Source organism: Phaenicophaeus curvirostris, chromosome 7 (genome assembly GCF_032191515.1).
Source record: "Phaenicophaeus curvirostris isolate KB17595 chromosome 7, BPBGC_Pcur_1.0, whole genome shotgun sequence".
Taxonomy (NCBI): domain Eukaryota; kingdom Metazoa; phylum Chordata; class Aves; order Cuculiformes; family Cuculidae; genus Phaenicophaeus; species Phaenicophaeus curvirostris.
Genome location: NC_091398.1, coordinates 11616059 through 11633813, shown reverse-complemented (window position 1 = coordinate 11633813; position 17755 = coordinate 11616059). Strand labels below are relative to the sequence as shown.

General features: G+C 43.7%; 1 protein-coding gene across 2 annotated transcripts; it reads right to left on the bottom strand.

Annotated features, from left to right (window-relative positions):
• Positions 1-8808: 8808 nt before the first annotated feature.
• Positions 8809-16499, bottom strand: ASDURF (ASNSD1 upstream open reading frame). 2 transcript variants are annotated; one of them, XM_069860774.1, is made up of 4 exons: positions 14772-14847; positions 12315-13886; positions 10590-10771; positions 8809-9503 (listed from the first exon to the last, which is right to left on the bottom strand). In XM_069860774.1, exons 2-4 carry the CDS (start codon positions 13791-13793, stop codon positions 9242-9244), a joined length of 1923 nt encoding a protein of 640 aa, XP_069716875.1. In that variant the 5' UTR covers positions 13794-13886; positions 14772-14847; the 3' UTR covers positions 8809-9241. The 2 variants fall into 2 exon arrangements, with proteins under 2 accessions (XP_069716875.1, XP_069716876.1); XM_069860775.1 differs by lacking the exons at positions 8809-9503; positions 10590-10771 and adding exons at positions 15383-15436; positions 16437-16499 and having other exon boundaries at positions 13655-13886.
• Between the last annotated feature and the right edge of the window lie 1256 nt (positions 16500-17755).

Genomic DNA, 17755 nt, shown 5'->3' with positions numbered 1-17755 from the left:
ACACTAAACCATGCCCCTTAGCACCTCGTCCACCCATGCCTTAAACACCTCCAGGGAAGGTGAATCAACCACCTCCCTGGGTAGCCTGTTCCAGTGCCCAATGACCCTTTCTGTGAAGAATTTTTTCCTAATGTCCAGCCTGAACCTCCCCTGGTGGAGCGTGAGGCCATTCCCTCTTGTCCTGTCCCCTGTCACTTGGGAGAAGAGGCCAGCTCCCTCCTCTCTACAACCTCCTTTCAGGTAGTTATAGAGGTCAATGAGGTCTCCCCTCAGCCTCCTCTTCTCCAGGCTAAACAACCCCAGCTCTCTCAGCCGCTCCTCATAAGGCCTGTTCTCCAGCCCCTTCAGCAGCTTTGTTGCTCTTCTCTGGACTCGCTCCAGAGCCTCAACATCCTTCTTGTAGTGAGGGGCCCGGAACTGAACACAGGATTCGAGGAACGGTCTCACCAGTGCTGAGTATGGACCAGTATCCTTGCAACATACTATTATAGGTTTGGGTTTTTTTCTTTAACTATATAGAGCTTCTTGTTGCCTAATGCTCCAAGCAATTTAATGTCCCTAGGAATGCTGCAAAGAAGCAGCTCTTTTATCACCAAAATCCTGTTTTCATTATAAACAGTTTGCTTGGTAAAGGACCGGAGTTTTGTGATGTTAGATGCCAGCTAGGTGCATTTATGCTGTCTATGGATTCTTTTTTCCCCATCTTTGCAAAAGTTCAGGAGCAGGGAGTGGTGATTACTAAGTTCTTTTTCTATATGAAACTGAATTAATTTCAAATGTCTTACAGTCATGTGTCTTGAGAGGATGTAGATGTTTGGATTTCCACCTAGGTTTTGGTTTGAGAACACATTTCCCTTTAACCAAACAAACCCAAGGTTGCTTATGCTGAATGTAGTTTATTTTCTGTCCTCCCTTGGGATTTCAGGAATTCTTCAGTTGGCTTCAGTTTCAGAGCAGGACAGTGTTCCCTTTCCTTTGCAGTGAGAGGGTCATGGTGAGTAGCATTGTATCAGGTAAAGCAGAGATACTGGGTAGCAAATAGGTCCTCTCTAAAGGCAACAGCCCCGCAACTAGTTGGCTTTTTTTTAAAAAAAACCCAAGCCTGTTAGCCTGCAGTTTCAGGCTGAGCTTTTTTTTTCTGTCTTGTTTCTGAGTGAGAGGCAGAAAGAGAAGTCATACAGTATCTCCACTTGGAACAGACCCACATGGATAATCAAGTCCAACTCCCTGTTCCTTGCAGGACTATCTAAAACTAAAACAAAAAACACAATGTCTTTACATCCAGTTACAAAGACTATAAAAAAGTAGGCTGTCATTCTGTTTAATTATAAGCTTCATTCACAGATAGGAAGGGATTTTTTGCAAGTTGCGAAGGATACAATACCCGAAAAAGCCAAAAAGACTGCCACTTGTAATCATGCACAAGTACTACACACTGTTAAAATTATGTTTTGAAAAGGAAAAAAAAGTTGTGACAGATGTTTTAATGTAGTTCATTAGTGGTGCTAGATACACTGTGTCTCAAAGGTTATCATCTTCCCTGCACAAGGTGCATGACTGACAAAGCACTTTGGGACTCTGAATATGCATGGAGACTCAATTTAGGTCCTCACAAACAAATGAATCCAGAAAAGCCCTGTTATATGGGACTGCAACATTATTCAGAATCCTACTGCTTCATTTTTCCCAATTTCGAAAATAATTTCCTGTTTCCAATGCACAGAAATAGTGCTGGCTCTGCATGGCTATGTAGAGATAGATTTACATGGCTGTGACCCTTATCCTGAAATGGGCTATAGGTGTTTCTTCTCTGCCTCATCCAATGCCTAGGGGAGAAAATCAGTAGGCATATTTGATCACAGAGCAAACTTATTTCACAGTTATGATGAGATGAGAACAATCTGTTTTTTCATTTGTTTCAGTAGGTTAATAATAGATTATTTCTTAACAGAAAAAGAAAAAAGTTAAAACAGAATGGATCTGCGGACTAGCTTGGTCTCAATTTATGCCTGGTTGCCTTCTATGACAAGGTGACCCGCTTGATGGATGAGGGAAAGGCTGAGGATGTAGTGTAGCTGGACTTCAGTGAAGTCTTTGACAGTTTTTCACAGTATCCTACATGAGAAACTGACTACCACAGGCCTGGACAGGCACACCCTGTGCTGGGTTAAAAACTGTCTGGATGGTCAGGCCCAAAGAGTCATGGTGAATGGAGTTAACTCCAGCTGGAGGCTGATCACAAGTGGTGTCCCTAGGGTTCTGTACTGGGTCCAGTTCTGTTCAATGTCTTTATCAACAACGTGGTTGAGGGGATCAAATGCACCCTTTTCCGGCTGACACTAACCTGGGAGGAAGTATCGATCTGTTGAAGGGTGGGGAGACTTTACAGAGGGATCTGAACAGGCTGGATCGATGGGCTGAGGCCAATGGGATGCGGTTTAACAGGGCCAAGTGCTGAGTCTTGCACTTGAGACACAAAAACCCGTGCAGTGCTATAGGCTTGGGGAAAAGTGGCTGGAAAGCTGCCTGGAGGAGAAGGACCTGGGGTGTTGGTCAGCAGCTGGTTGGCAGCAGTCGAACATGAGCCAAATGTTCTCAAGTGGCCAAGAAGGCCAATGGCATCTTGCCTTTTATCAGAAACGATGTGGCCAACAGGACCAGGGAAGTGATTCTCCCCATGTACTTTGCACTGGTGAGACCACACCTCAAATACTGTATTCGGTTTTGGGCCCCTCACTATAAAAAAGACATCAAGGTCCTGGAATGTGTCCAGAGAAGGGCAACAAAGCTGGTGCAAGGGCTGGAGAACAAGTCTTAGAGGAGTGGCTGAAGGAACTGGTGGTGTTTAGCCTGGAAGAGGCTGAGGGGGAGACCTTATTGCTCTCTACAACCACCTAAAAGGAGGTTGTAGAGAGGTGGGTGTTGGTCTCTTCTTCGCAGTGATAGGAGATATAACAAAAAAGAACGGCATCAAGCTGTGTCAGGGGAAGTTTAGATTGAGCATTAGGAAAAAATTCTTCACAGAAAGGGCTATCAAGCACTGGAACAGGCTGCCTAGGGATATTTATAGATCATAGAATCATAGAATCATAGAATAACCAGGTTGGAAGAGACCCACTGGATCATCGAGTCCAACCATTCCTATCAAACACTAAACCATTCCCCTTAGCACCTCATCCACCCATCCCTTAAACACCTCCAGGGGAGGTGACTCAACCACCTCCCTGGGCAGCCTGTTCCAGTGCCCAAAGACCCTTTCTGTGAAGAATTTTTTCCTAATGTCCAGCCTAAACCTCCCCTGGTGGAGCTTGAGGCCATTCCCTCTTGTCCTGTCCCCTGTCACTTGGGAGAAGAGGCCAGCACCCTCCTCTCTACAACCTCCTTTCAGGTAGTTGTAGAGAGCAATGAGGTCTCCCCTCAGCCTCCTCTTCTCCAGCCTAAACAACCCCAGCTCTCTCAGCCACTCCTCGTAAGACCTGCTCTCCAGCCCCGTCACCAGCTTTGTTGCTCTTCTCTGGACTCGCTCCAGAGCCTCAACATCCTTCTTGTGGTGAGGGGCCCAGAACTAAACACAGGATTTGAGGAGTGGTCTCACCAGTGCCGAGTACAGAGGGAGGATAACCCCCCTGGACCTGCTGGTCACGCCCTTTCTGATCCAAGCCAAGATGCCATTGGCCTTCTTGGCCACCTGGGCACACTGCTGGCTCATGTTCAGTCGCTGTCAACCAACAGCCCCAGGTCCCTCTCCAGGCAGCTTTCTAGACAGACTTCTCCTAGTCTGTAGCACTGCACAGGGTTGTTGTGCCCCAAGTGCAGGACCCGGCGCTTGGTCTTGTTAAACCTCACGCTATTGGACTCTGCCCAGTGGTCCAGCCTGTTCAGATCCCTTTGCAGAGCCTCCCTACCCTCCAGCAGATCCACATTTCCACCCAGCTTAGTGTCATCTGCAAACTTGCTAAGGGTGCACTCGATGCCTTCATCCAGGTCATTGATGAAGACGCTGAACAGGGCTGGACCCAGCACTGAGCCCTGGGGAACCCCACTTGTCACTGGCCTCCAGCTGGGTTTCACACCATTTCCCACCACTCTCTGGGCCCGGTCATTCAACCAGTTTTCCACCCAGGACAGTGTGCGCCTGTCCAGGCCAGAGGCTGACAGCTTCCTAAGCAGAATGCTGTGAGAAACTGTCAAAGGCTTTACTGAAGTCCAGGAAGACCACATCCACAGCCTTTCCCTCATCCAGCAGCCGAGTCACTTTGTCATAGAAGGCGATCAGGTTAGTCTGGCAAGACCTGCCTTTTGTGAACCCATGTTGACTGGGCCTGATCACCTGGTTCTCTTGCATGTGCTTCATGATAGCACTCAAGATCACCTGTTCCATGACTTTCCCTGGCACTGAGGTCAGACTGACAGGCCTGTAGTTTCCTGGATCCTCCCTGCGACCCTTGTTGTAGATGGGCACAGCATCAGCCAGCCTCCAGTCCAGTGGGACTTCCCCAGTCAGCCAGGACTGTTGGAAGATGATGGAAAGGGGTTTGGCCAGCACATCCGCCAGCTCCTTCAATACCCTTGGATGAATCCCATCTGGCCCCATAGACTTGTGGGTGTCTAGTCGGGCTAGCAAGGCTCTGACCACCTCCTCTTGGATCACGGGAGCCTCATGTTGCTCCTCTAGCTCCTGGGTTTGTACACAGACAGAATGACTTTCTTTACAATTAAAGACTGAGGCAAAGAAGGCATTAAGTACCTCAGCCTTTTCCTCATCCCCTGTCACTGTTGTTCCTTCTGCGTCCAATAGGGACTGTATGGTCTCCCTAGTCCTCCTTTTATTATTTATATATTTATAGAAGGATTTTTTGTTATCTTTCACAGACTTTGCCAATCTGATTTCTAGTTGAGCCTTAGCCCTTCTGATTTTTTCTCTACACAGTCTCACTTCCCTCCTGTAGTCCACCCAAGAGGCCTGTCCCCTCTTCCAGAGCCCATAAACGTTTCTCTTCTTCTTGATATCACTCAAGATCTCTCTGTTCAACCAAGCTGGCTTTCTCCCCTGCCGGCTTTTTTTCCAGAACATGGGGATGGCTTTCTCCTGAGCTGCTAGGATTTCTTTTTTGAAGAGCTCCCAGCCCTCATGAGCTTCCTTGCCCCTAAGGACTGTCTCCCATGAGACTTTGACAACCAGCCTTCTGAAGAGTTCAAAGTCTGCCCTCTGGAAATTTAATGCTACTGTCCTACTAACCACCCTCTTCACTTTATCTAGAACAGAAAACCCTATCATCTCATGATCATTTTGTCCTAGGCATCCACCTACTGCCACATCCCCCACAAGGCCTTCTCTGTTCACAAACAGCAGGTCCAGGAGGGCACCCTCCCTTGTTGGTTCATTCACCAGCTGTGCAAGGAAGTTGTCTTCCACACACTCCAGGAACCTCCTAGACTGCTTCCTTTCCGCTCTATTGTACTTCCAGCAGATATCAGGAAGATTGAAGTCTCCCACAAGAACGAGAGGCATCGATCTAGAGAGTAACCCCAGCTGTTTATAGAAGAGCTCATCAGCTGCTTCTCCTTGGCTGGGTGCTCTGTAACAGACTCCCATCACAAAATCTACCTTCTGGTGGGCTCCTCTGATTTTAACCCACAGGCACTCAATTGCCACAATCCATCTCAATGGAGTCCAAGTCCTCCCTTACAAAGAGGGCTACCCTGCCTCCTCTCCTACCCTTCCTATCCCGCCTGAAGAGTTTGTACCCCACCATAGCTGCACTCCAGTTATATGAGTCGTCCCACCACATTTCCGTGATGGCAACAACATCATAGGCTCCTTGCCCTACGACAGATTCCAGTTCTTCCTTCTTATTCCCCATGCTGCGTGCATTGGTGTAAATGCACTTCAGCTGAGGGAACAGAGTTCATTCCCAATTGCCTGGTAACTGGAGTAGCGAGCTCCAGAGTGCCCGTATCTCCCTTAGCACCCCCAGGTGTGTTCTCCCCCACTTTCTGTGTGGTGATGTACTGGTGGTCCTCTCCAGCACACCCCTCTCTGAATCACCATTGCCCCACGTCCAGGCTCGTTCCTGTCTAGCCTGGGCTCAACCCCCTCCCCCTTCACATCTAGTTTAAAGCTCCATTTACGAGCTTAGCTAGGTTTCTAGCAAGGGTTTTAGTCCCCCTAGGAGACCCACGTGTCCCATCCTTAGCAAGAAAGCCTGGGGATGCGTGAGCCACCCCATGATCAAAGAAGCTAAAGCCCCTCTCCTCGCACCAGGCTCAGAGCCAGGCATTAATCGAATACTTCTTCCTGACTTCCAGCTCATCTCTATTTAGCCTTGGGATGGAGCTGAATACTATTTGTGCCCCAGAGCCCTCCATCACTTTCCCAATGGCCCTGAAGTCATTCTTGATGGTTTTGGCCTTTTTGTTTGCTAAACCATCGTTACCAGTTTGGACTACTATCAGAGGATAGTAGTCTGTCTCGTGGACCAGGGAAGGAAGTTTTCTAGCTACCTCCTTCCCTGATGCCCCCGGTAAGCAGCAGACCTCTCTGTGGTGCAGGTCCGGTCTGCAAATGGGTCCCTCTGTTCCTTTTAGGAGGGAGTCTCCTACAACAATCACCCTCCTCTTCTTCTTAATGGAGGATGTTTTTATCTTTTTCTGAGGATGGTGCAGCCTAGGGAAGGATTCTAGGCTGTGGGAGCCATCATCCTCATCCTCAGGATTGGATTCCACCTGCAGCACCTGGTACTTGTTCACCAGGGGGATCTGGGGTTTTGGTGTCTGGGTGAGGGGAGCAGGTTTCTTTCGTCTGGCAGGAACTTGCTGCCATTCCCCATCTCTTGTTCCCCCAACCTTGCAGTTTGGAGGTGGACAGTGTTTGGACACACCAGCTCCAGCAGGCTGCTGAGTTAGTGAGAGGGCCCTGCTCCACTGGTCTATCTCCCTCTCACACTCCCTGATGGTCCTCAGCCTCTTTACCTCCTCCTTTAACTCCTCCACCATACGACAGAGTTCCCCCACTCGAGCGCAGCTTTCACAAGTGGAGCCAGTACCAGAGGCACGAGCCGGTATGGGAGGGGGGCACTGCCTGCAGCCCAGGGTCTGGGTAGCTGCATGCACCCGCTGTGGCTCTGGCTGGGTGGCAGCATCCATCCTGCCTGCTGCAGCACACGGAGCAGCTTTAACCTTCTGCCTGGTGGCCACCATGGTCTTCAGTGTCTTCTGCCTAGTCTCTAGCTCCTCTCTGCACCCTGCCCGCTCGAACTGCCGCTCAAACTGCCCCGCACCTCTCTTGCCCCACCCCTCTTTGCGGTGCTCCCAGGGGGACCGTTTAACTCTCCCGCGGTACCGCCCTAACCGCCCCCTCCCGTCAGGCACCGCGCGGGACCAGCGTGTGGGGGCTGTCAGGACTCCCGCCTGGGTTTTTCTGGGATTTTCCCGGCTCAGGGAAGCTCCCACCGCCTCAAAAGGTCCACCCCACCACAGAACTCACCGTCCTGCTGCCGGGTGCTGCCGAAGAAGCCTGCTCTGGTTCATCATCCTGCTCTGGTTCATTCCAAAACTCATACATTAGAGAGTTTAGAAAATTCAGTGTAGCAATATTTAGTATTTATTCTATATAATGCATTTACCTTTTTCCATAACTACACTCTTCAATATCTCTTTAATGATATAATATCAGTATCACTCCTGAGATGAACTGTAGAGTATAAAAAGAATGTTTTTGATATTTTAAAATCTAACACCCATAAAGAGATCTTAAGTCAATAGGTAGCTATTCCTATAGTTTAAATACAGAATATTCACTTGGAACATTCTGTCTTCCACCTGCATTTTAAGTTTATTTTTCTCTTTCATCATATGCAGAATTTCACAAAACCTGACATCTCATTAACAATTACATCTAGCTTGCATTATGCTTTTTTTTGCTTTGCTGAGCAGACGGCTTTTGAACTAGCTCTGCAAGGTAGATGAGGAGTCCAGGGAAAAGACCACAGACAAAGTGAAAGGTAGTAGAATACAGAAAATAAGGTAGCAAAATAGAAAAAATAGAATACACAAAATAATGTCCTCTTATTAGATATAAACAGTTTAACATTTACTAAAGAACAAATTACTATTCAGGTATTTGATATTTGGAGGAAGTTCATATGCTTATGCTTGCTTTCTTTGGTATAAATATTGGTGTACTTAACATAAACTGGAGCAATAGGAGTTACTGGTGGTGCCCACTCTGATACCTGAGATGTGGTACAGGGTCCCCGTCTGATGCAGAGGAAAGCCAACCACTTACAGCTCTCACTGAAGTGCACAGATCTGTGCTCACAACTAAATATTCTGTTCACATGACCAATCTATACTAAAGTTCTCCTATTCGTGCTTTGCAGTTTGCAGTGAAAGTGCTGCCAGAGAAGACACTAACAAGGAGCAGCATTTGGTGCTAGCAGGTTCCCTTTAGGTGCTAATCTTGGATGTTTCAAATTTTGCAGACAGGCTTTACTGAGCATATTCAAATCACAAATGACCACTGTTGACTAAGAATGCTGTGCTGTATGCAGTGAAAGCGCTGCCAGAGAAGTGACCAACAAGCACCAGCATTCAGTGCTAGCAGCTTTCCTGTAACAGACATGCCCTGACCCTTCCAATTTTGCAGTCTGGTTTTACTGTGCGCAGTCGATTCACACATGACCCATCTATACTAAGCGTTCTCCTATTCATGCTTTGCTGTTTTCAGTTAAAGCGCTACCAGGAGAAGGAAATAACAAGCAGCTAGCAAGTGCTAGCAGCTTCCCTGTAACAGACATGCCTCAACACTTCCAATTTTGAAGGTGACCTTTACTGGGGGTGGTGGAGTGAAAGATAACCAATCAATACTGAAACACTGCTCTGCAGTTTGCAGTAAAAGTGCTACAAGAGAAGACGCTAATAAGCAGCAGCATTTGGTACTAGCAGCTTCCCTGCAAGACCAGCCCTGTTCTACAAAACAGAAAAATTGACTGTACTGAATTCAATATATGTGACAGATTGGACAGATTCAATACACTTTTTGTGATGCCGACATTGGTTAGGACAGGTGGGAAAGCCAACTCCTGGCTATTTTCTAGTACAAGTACACATCTACATGTATTATTTTGATGATTAATAATAATGTTCAAGTATGTAAAAAACCAGACCAAACATCCTAACAAAACTCCAAAGATTTACTGAATCTGCATATAGAATAAATGCAACATCTCAAGATGTAGCTTTATAAGTTTTCTGCTGAAAACAACTTCAGTCTGCTGCATGCGTCAGATGCTTTTTCACTGTTGCTCTCTAGCTTTGCAATCCGGGATCCAAACTGTATAGCCCTTTTTGGCAAAATGGTTGAGGCTGTAAGGCCCAATTCCTTCGCTGCAAGGCGCAGAATCAACTTCTCACCGATTCCTCGTGGTAAAGACAAGTCAACTTTTTCTGAGATGGGCAGAGAACTGAGGAATGAAACAACATCTTCATCGAGAAAAGGAAACCTGAAGGAAAGATATAAACGGGGAAAGACTCTTTAAAAACTTCATATAAGTCATTCTGTTTTTCTCCTTTAATACATGCAAACGCTTCAGAGTCTGTGTAAATTCCTAACTATAGATGTACCTTAAACATTAGGACCACAGCACTAAGGCAAGCCTCCAAAGCAGTTACACTGTCTTGGAGAAAGAAAACCATGTTTAAAGCCAGAAGCCTGAAGTTTTCAAAACTCAAGCAAAGAAAAGATAAGAACAAGCATGAGAAATGCTGGGTTTATACAAAACAAAACATTTGAAGAAAATAAAGCAAAGATCGAGACAAATGTTTAAAATAACACTTCTCAAGAAAACTTCTATTAATATTGAAAAATACTATAGGATGCTACACTGTAACATTGAAACCAAAATATTCACACCGCAAATTCTGACAACGCTCTGAATTCCAGGCATTCGTATTTAATCACAAGCATGATTAATAGCCTTGCCTGTCCACCACTGCAACTGCTAAACTAAAAACATGCAACTAAGATTTGGAAAAACACTGGCACAAAGATCACATGAAAAAAACCTTTCATACACGTGAGTAGCCTCTGCTACTGGACATCACCTAAGGATTTACTTGCAAGCTGTTGGTAGCATGGAGGAAGACAACACAAATGAAATGATTCTTTAACTATTCTGACTTAATAATGAGGAAACGCAGTAGCTCTTGATTATGCCTTTGTGCATGGACAGGAATATGTGTCTTCTATGTTAAGCTTTCATTATCCAAAGTCACTTCCCAACCAACCATATCAGAACACTTCAAAGACTGTTCAACTTAAGATGATAAAACCAACTAGATTCTGACTATTTCAACATCTGCTGTCGCTTCTTAAAACTTTCAGATGGAAATCCAGTGTTAAGTTGCTATATTTCCTTAAGTAACTCTTCCACAGTACTACAGACCCAAAAAAACAACAAAAAACCTGCACAACAAAGTACACATTAATGAAACTTAAAGAGAACTGAGAGACAAGAAAATGCATACAAGTTCCAATTAAGCTCTCTGTTGGAGTGTTACAAGCAGAATCTAAATGGAAAAAAAAATACCTGGCTTCTTTTCCATGATCACCAATAATCCTGTCATCTCTACCAAGATTTCTAGAAGAAATGCGATCTAACTCCATTTCAATTTCTTTATTCAGACCCTCTAAGCCAGATTTTCTAAAGCAAACACGATGACGAGAATATCCAGCAAGCTGTTCATCTGCTCCAATTCCTGTAAGCACAACCTAAAAAAACAGAACAAAAGAAATCTTTCTTAGTATCTATGCAAGCTAACAATATGTAACAGATCTTGAATGCTTAACTACACCTCAAGAAGAACACCTTGAATCTTCTAAATATATTACCTGTCACAATGAGATGCACCTTACACATTTGCAGAGCCTGAAACTGTACCCAGTAAAGTCACTGGAAGCTTTAAGTAGGTTCTCAAACAGACCTAAAAGTACACACAAATATTTCTGCCGAGGCAAGGTAAACCCACCAAAATAATGTTGTGTGCACCACAAATACACCATTATCTTTGAAGAATGTCTTTGTTAGTTTCTATTACAATAAACAACATTTAAGCACCAGTCTTTATTAAAAAAAAAATGTTGTTGCACATTCTGCAATGTCAGGTTCTAAACAATGCCATGAATGTATACACAGATTACTATAAATTTACCAACTACCAGGTTAATGAAAACTGCATTACCTGAAACAGCAATGCATCATACTGTTCTGTCTACTCAGTCATAGCACATAAAATGTTATCAAGAGAAAAAGCACTACTGCAGCTGGTCCATTACTGTCTTCAACAGCAATTCATTATAAAAGTGGAAGTCTTATCATAAAGAGTCAAGTGTGTTCTATTTATCAGACACCAGCTAGTGGTCAACTAACTTTTCACCTGTGTACACTAGTAGATAACTGATGGGAAAAAGTAAATTTTGCTTTAACAACTCATGTCCCACTTCAACATATTCTGGGCCTAAGATGAATTTGTTCATTTTGCAAAGCTGAGATGCACATCTTTAAGTAGATCAGGCAACTAAATCAACCGTGTTCTACAGCAGCAGTGATCTAGCAATCACTAGAAAAGTAATACAAGCCTCAAAAAGCAAAGGCAGCAGTGAACTGCAGGCTGCTGAAATTAAACAGTTCCACAAACCATTAGGAATTTGGAAGCAAGAAATAAGATTAAAATTCCTAAGAAATTCTAGTTTCTAAAAACTTTTTACTTAAAACTATGTACATTAAAATAAGTTACAAAAAAAGAAAAAAATATTTGTAGTTTTGTCATTCAACCAGATACTAATTACAAAAGATTACAAGCAGTCATCTTTTCTGCAATTATTAACCGTGTTTTTGTCACATAGTGTGCCTAAGTAACAAGCTAGTAATTTTACAGCCATTGGGACAAAACAATATTACTTAATACTTCATTAATTTTTTACCTCTAAATTTGTTAACCTGTTCAGTTTGGACTGAACAGCAGTTACCAGTACTGAAGCTGAAACACTGAAAATGGGAGCTGATTGTTGTTATTTTTTCTTTGTCATCTTGTTGCTTATTCAAGTTTAATGAAAAGCCACACACATTGCATGACAAAACTGACTGCAGTTTTTAACTCAAGAATTACACAAAGATTATCAGTACAGAGCTATTCTATGTTCTGTCACTGAATTTCAGAAGCTTTATGAATATTAAAGATCCCTGCTGATTTCTGAAGCAACAGAACTATTTTCACATTCATAGGTCAAGCATAAGGTAGAAAACAACCAGTACCTTTGCAGGGCTCTTATATGGTATCAGTTCTCCTTGGTTATTAATAAAACCTTCTCCTCTGGAAGCAAACCAAATTGCACAGCCAATGCTGTCATCCAAGACTGTATCCAGTGGATAAATTAAGTGATTAATGCATTGTTGTCTCATTTTTTTCAATTCCTCTAGTGTAACAGTGATTTCCACAAAGTTCCAAGTTCTTGAAGGGTTAATGGCTTCCAATTCTTTCAGTCCTGCCCTACTAGAAATTCTGTCGGGAACAGCACAACAAGATAAATGAGCACTAATTTTGGGATCAAGATCTTTACAACTTTGTGGAGGACAAAGCAAGTCAGGCTGTACTTCCCAGCTGTTTTGTTTTTTAGTGGCACCCTTTTGCTTAGCTTGTTCTTTAACCATGAAAGCTACATTGAGAAGATCAATTGGTTCCCCTAAAGGCACATATCTGTCAGCAAGAGCTGCGATAACCATAGAATCAATGCCACCAGAGAAGAGCACCGCTACATATGCTTTCCCATTAGTCATGCTTGGAACTTCTCTTGTTTTCTGATCTTCATCTCTAAAGAGAGATAAAACTCGTTTCTTCACTGCTTCACCTAAAATGTCAATCAACCTATGGACTATTTTTCTCTTGTGTTCCTCTGCAAGAAACCCTTGAAGGGTTTCTACAGATACTGTATGGGAAATACTGCTATTAGAGCCTGGACATTCATCTGAAATTTCAGAAATGGTTTTATTTAAGGGGATAACTGGAGCTCTGAGACACAGCTTTGATTCATTCATCATGAGACGTATGTGTTTAGGGAAGTCTTTTGAAACTTGGTCCAGAACGTTAATGAAAATTTCTTCTGCTGCTTTCTCTGTGCAGCTGTACTTCCATGGAAACAATGTTAAAGACAAAGAGTTAGTTGTTGCACAAGCATTGAGATCAATTTTGAAAATTCCAGATGCTGGGACCTCTTGCCATTGGTTACTTGATTTGGAATAAACACTCACGGAAGTGAGACAGAAAGCACTGTCAACTTCATTACTGAATTGCCACAGCAAACTACGACGACCAAAATAATCCCTACCAAACCATAAACTGTGTCTAGAGGCTTGATAATAAATAAAAGACCATGGACCCTGAAGTGATGAAAAGAGTGACACAATGTCCGCTTCACTACTGCATAATGTAAGATGACGAAACATTACTTCAGTATCATTCTCTAGATCTCCTACAGGCACTCCACTGAAAATCTCTCCATTCCAAAGAAAAATATTATTATCAGCATCTTCCAGAGGCTGAGGAGTCATCATCCCCCTCAAGTGAAGTACATGGCCAGAAAACAGACACTCATAAGAGAGATCAGACGCAGTTTTAATCAACTGTTGGCTACTATCCGGTCCTCTTCTTCTAAGAAGACAGAGTATATCTTTGTTCAAGAAATCATGAAGAGTGTGCTGGCTACACAAAGTAACAACACAACAAATACCACACATTGTGACTCTAAATTCAGGTTGACTGTTTCTTGATTTTTGTCTTTTCTGAATTTTCCGTCTCCTGATATGCCTTCTTTAATTCGTCTAATGTATCTGTGTAAGAGAAAATACATGAATAATCAGTTTCATAAACTATTAAGTTTAGAGTGAGTATTGAGTGGGTAAATTTAAGAGTACATCTAAGAAATTAGTAACTCCAGCCACTTGTTCAATTAAAGAGATAAACAACAAACACTAAGTAAAAGAAGTGTTATAGTATTGATGTAACACAACCACAGCTTGTTGTAGCTTGTGACTCTTTAATTATACAAAGACTATGATTTTTTTTTTTCTCCTAAATAAAGCCATGCTACATGTATAATAATTAGGGGAATGGCCAAATATTGCCTATATAATCAGCATGATTTACACATTTTTAATAATAAAGAAAGTGAACTGACAATTAAAATGTCAACACTACTAACTCAAATAAAAGGAAAGAAAATGCAAGCAGCAATTGTACATTCCAGAAAATAAATTTATACCTCTAAATTTACATGTTTCTAACAATTGTTCATCATCAACTCTCTTTATCATCCATTCTCCTATCTTCATAATCCCACAGGTCCATTCTTTCTAAAGATTTCTTACTTAACTTCCAGTTTAACTTATCGTTACTTTCTTCCTACTCATCCTGTGCAATTTTTAGACACTTTTAATGGCCAAAGCACTATACAGCTTCCCAAGGGGCACTGAGAATAATGACTCTTCTGTGAGGCGGATGTTCTCCCTTTTCCTAGATCTCCACACATCCATACATTAACTGGACACACTTTAACATTTATGGAATCCAGAAAAAACAAGCACACCTGATGTCTACTTGGTATTTTATATACAGTTCCCAGTTTTTCATTTTAATATACCTATGAAATCATGAACAGCTACAAATACAGCTTTAGTTAACTATTTGGTCAACTCTTACATGGCAAACTTACTTACTCTTGCATTGAGACAATGTTTCTGTTCGGTCTGCAAGGAAGAATATGTTGCTATTGGGTTGCTGCCTATAAACTTTCTGTAAAACAAAAGCAACACAGCATTAAGTCAAAGCAACAAACTATGGCAAGCACACCACAGCAGCAGCAGCAGCAGGTGACCCTTCACTTTTATTCCGCAGGACAAGTACTGCCTTGACAACATCAACATTCTAATGTCATACAATCAAAAACATTCTATTACCAACCCATGACTTTTGCATTTCTCTTTTCCTCATACATGAGGGATCATATTTTATTTTAAAGCACATTCAAAAGAAAAGTAAAAATAATTCTTCAAGTCTTCTGATCAACTCAAATGTCTTAATGAAATAACTCAGATAAAACATAAAAAGGCAAAAACTTCCAGCAATGTACTGTGTATCACTGCACAAGTGCACATAATCAAATCATTTGGAGGACAAATTACCCTGAGAAAAGCCGGCCACATCTGTATTAAAATCTTTCTTAAAACAAGTTAAAGACAGCGTGCTCTGATTTTGTTTCCCTCTTGTCTCTATGCTTATTTCTCTGATGCTAAAAGAAGTAATCAGAACCAAATTTGTAAATACTTACCCGGTTCTTCTTCAAATTAGAAAGCTCATCAACTACAACCTTCTGCTCTTTAATCTGAAAGGCAAAAGATGCACTTCAATTTAATTAGTAAAAATAAACCACCGTATTATGATTCTGGCAGTGAACACACAGTGATATTTTACGAGAACTAGATGCATGTATAGTTGCTGTTCTCTGGATAGACCATTGATGAAGAAGCGGAAACATAAAAATGAAATGCTTAAAATAACCGCTTTAGAAATAGGTTATCTTCCACGGGCTGATATTTCTCCTACCCACAAAGGCAATCACTGCTAGGAAGCCAGAGCACCTCGGGACAATTTGTAGATAGAGATTTCATATTTTCCCCAGAAGAAAATAAAACATGCACACAACTAATAAAATTAACTGCAGGCATTCTCCAGATTAAAAAGAAACCAAGAAAATCCCTAAAACTCTATTAAGAGCCGTTGAAGCTTTCCTATTCCTCTGGAGTTTTGCACAAAGCTCCACAGTGGGATTCCCCTCTCTGTTGAACCACACCAGCAGAGGTGGCAAATCTTCCCATTTTCTCTAAATGACAGGTGTCAACCACAGAATGGTTTGGGTTGGAAGAAACCTTTAAGATGGTCCAGTTCCAACCCCCTGCCATGGGCAGGAACAACTCCCACGAGATCAGGCCGCTCAAAGCCTCATCCAGCCTGGCCCAGGAGCGCTGCCATAAAAGACGAGAAAAAAAAATAATCTGTTCAGCAGGCACTCGGTGTTTTCTGTTAGAAATAAACAAATAGTCCGGTCGTCTTCTTTATTTCTTTGCTCGTCCTGGAACTGCTGTAGCACCAGGACGCCGCCACGGCGCTGGGTCAGCCAAGCTGAACGCGGCAGAGAGGAAAACCACACAGCTTCCAGCGGCCACCGCCGCGCCGAGCACTCACAGCCGCGGCAGGGACCCCCGGCTCGCATTCCCCAGGCAGTCCCGAACGCCGCCGCCGCCACCCCGATCGGCCGCCCGGACGGGCTCCGCAGGGACACCCGCCCCGCAGCCCGGGCCCAGGGACGCCCCGCCAGCCCTCACCCTCCGGCTCAGCTCCTCCCGCCGCGCCGCCTCCCCCACCCCCTCTGGCCGCACCGCCATGGCCCGCCGGAACCGGAACACACGGCGGGGCCAAGCGCGGGGCGGGGCCGGTACCGTTTACAGAGGGAGGGTAACCTCCCTGGACCTGCTAGCCAAGTTTCTGATACAAGCCAAGATGCCATTGGCTTTCTTGGCCCCCTGGGCCACTGCTGTCAGGTCCCTGACACTGTGCTGCAGGCGCAGGGCAGTGATGGGCAGGGACCGTGCCCCGCAGGACAGCTGTGCGCAGACAACACTGCGGGCACAGTTCCGTTTGGGGGCCCTGAACCTGAACCCGAACCTGAAACATAACCTTAATCCTAACCCGCAACCCTAACCCACAACCCTAACCCCATCTCCAGCCCTAGCCCCAACCCCAACCCTAAAACCTAACCTTAATCCTAACCCTAAATCCTAACCCTCAAGCTAAACCTGAAGACAAACCTTAACCTTAATGCTAAGCACTTACCTTAATTTTAACCCTAAATCTGAACATGAACCTTAACACTCAGCCTAATGCCTGATGCTAAAAACTAGCCCTAACACTGACCCTGACCCTGAGCCTGAACCCAAACCTTAACCCTAAACATAACTCTAATCCTAACCCTGAAACCTTAATCCTAAACCACAATCGTAACCCTAACCCTAAATCAGAAACCTAACAGTAACCAAAACTCTAAACCTAACCATAACCCCTAACCACAAACCCTAAATTGCAACTCTAACCCCCAACCCAAGCCATAGCCCTAACACCAAACCCAAACCTTAAACCTAACACTAATGCTAACCCTAACCCTAAATCCTGGGCCTAACTCTAAACCGAAATCCTAACTGAAAGCCTAACCCTAAATTCTAAAACCTAACCATAACAGTAACCCTAAATTCTAACCCTAAACCCTAATCCTAATACTAAACTTATCACAGAATCACAGAATAACCAGGTTGGAAGAGACCCACCGGATCACCGAGTCCAACCGTTCCTACCAAACACTAAACCATATCCCTCAGCACCTCATCCACCCGTGCCTTAAACATAACCCTAACTCTAAATTCTAAACACTAACACTAACCCTAAGCCCAGCCCTAGCCCTAAGACCTAACCCTAACACCTGACACTTACCAAAACCTTAACCCTAAACTTAAAGCAAACTCTAACCCTAAATTCTAACCTAACTTTAACCCTAAATCTAAACCAAACATAAAACCTAAATACTAAACCTAAACCCTAACCCTTAACCTAACACTAACCCTTAACCTAACAGTAACCACTAACACTTAGA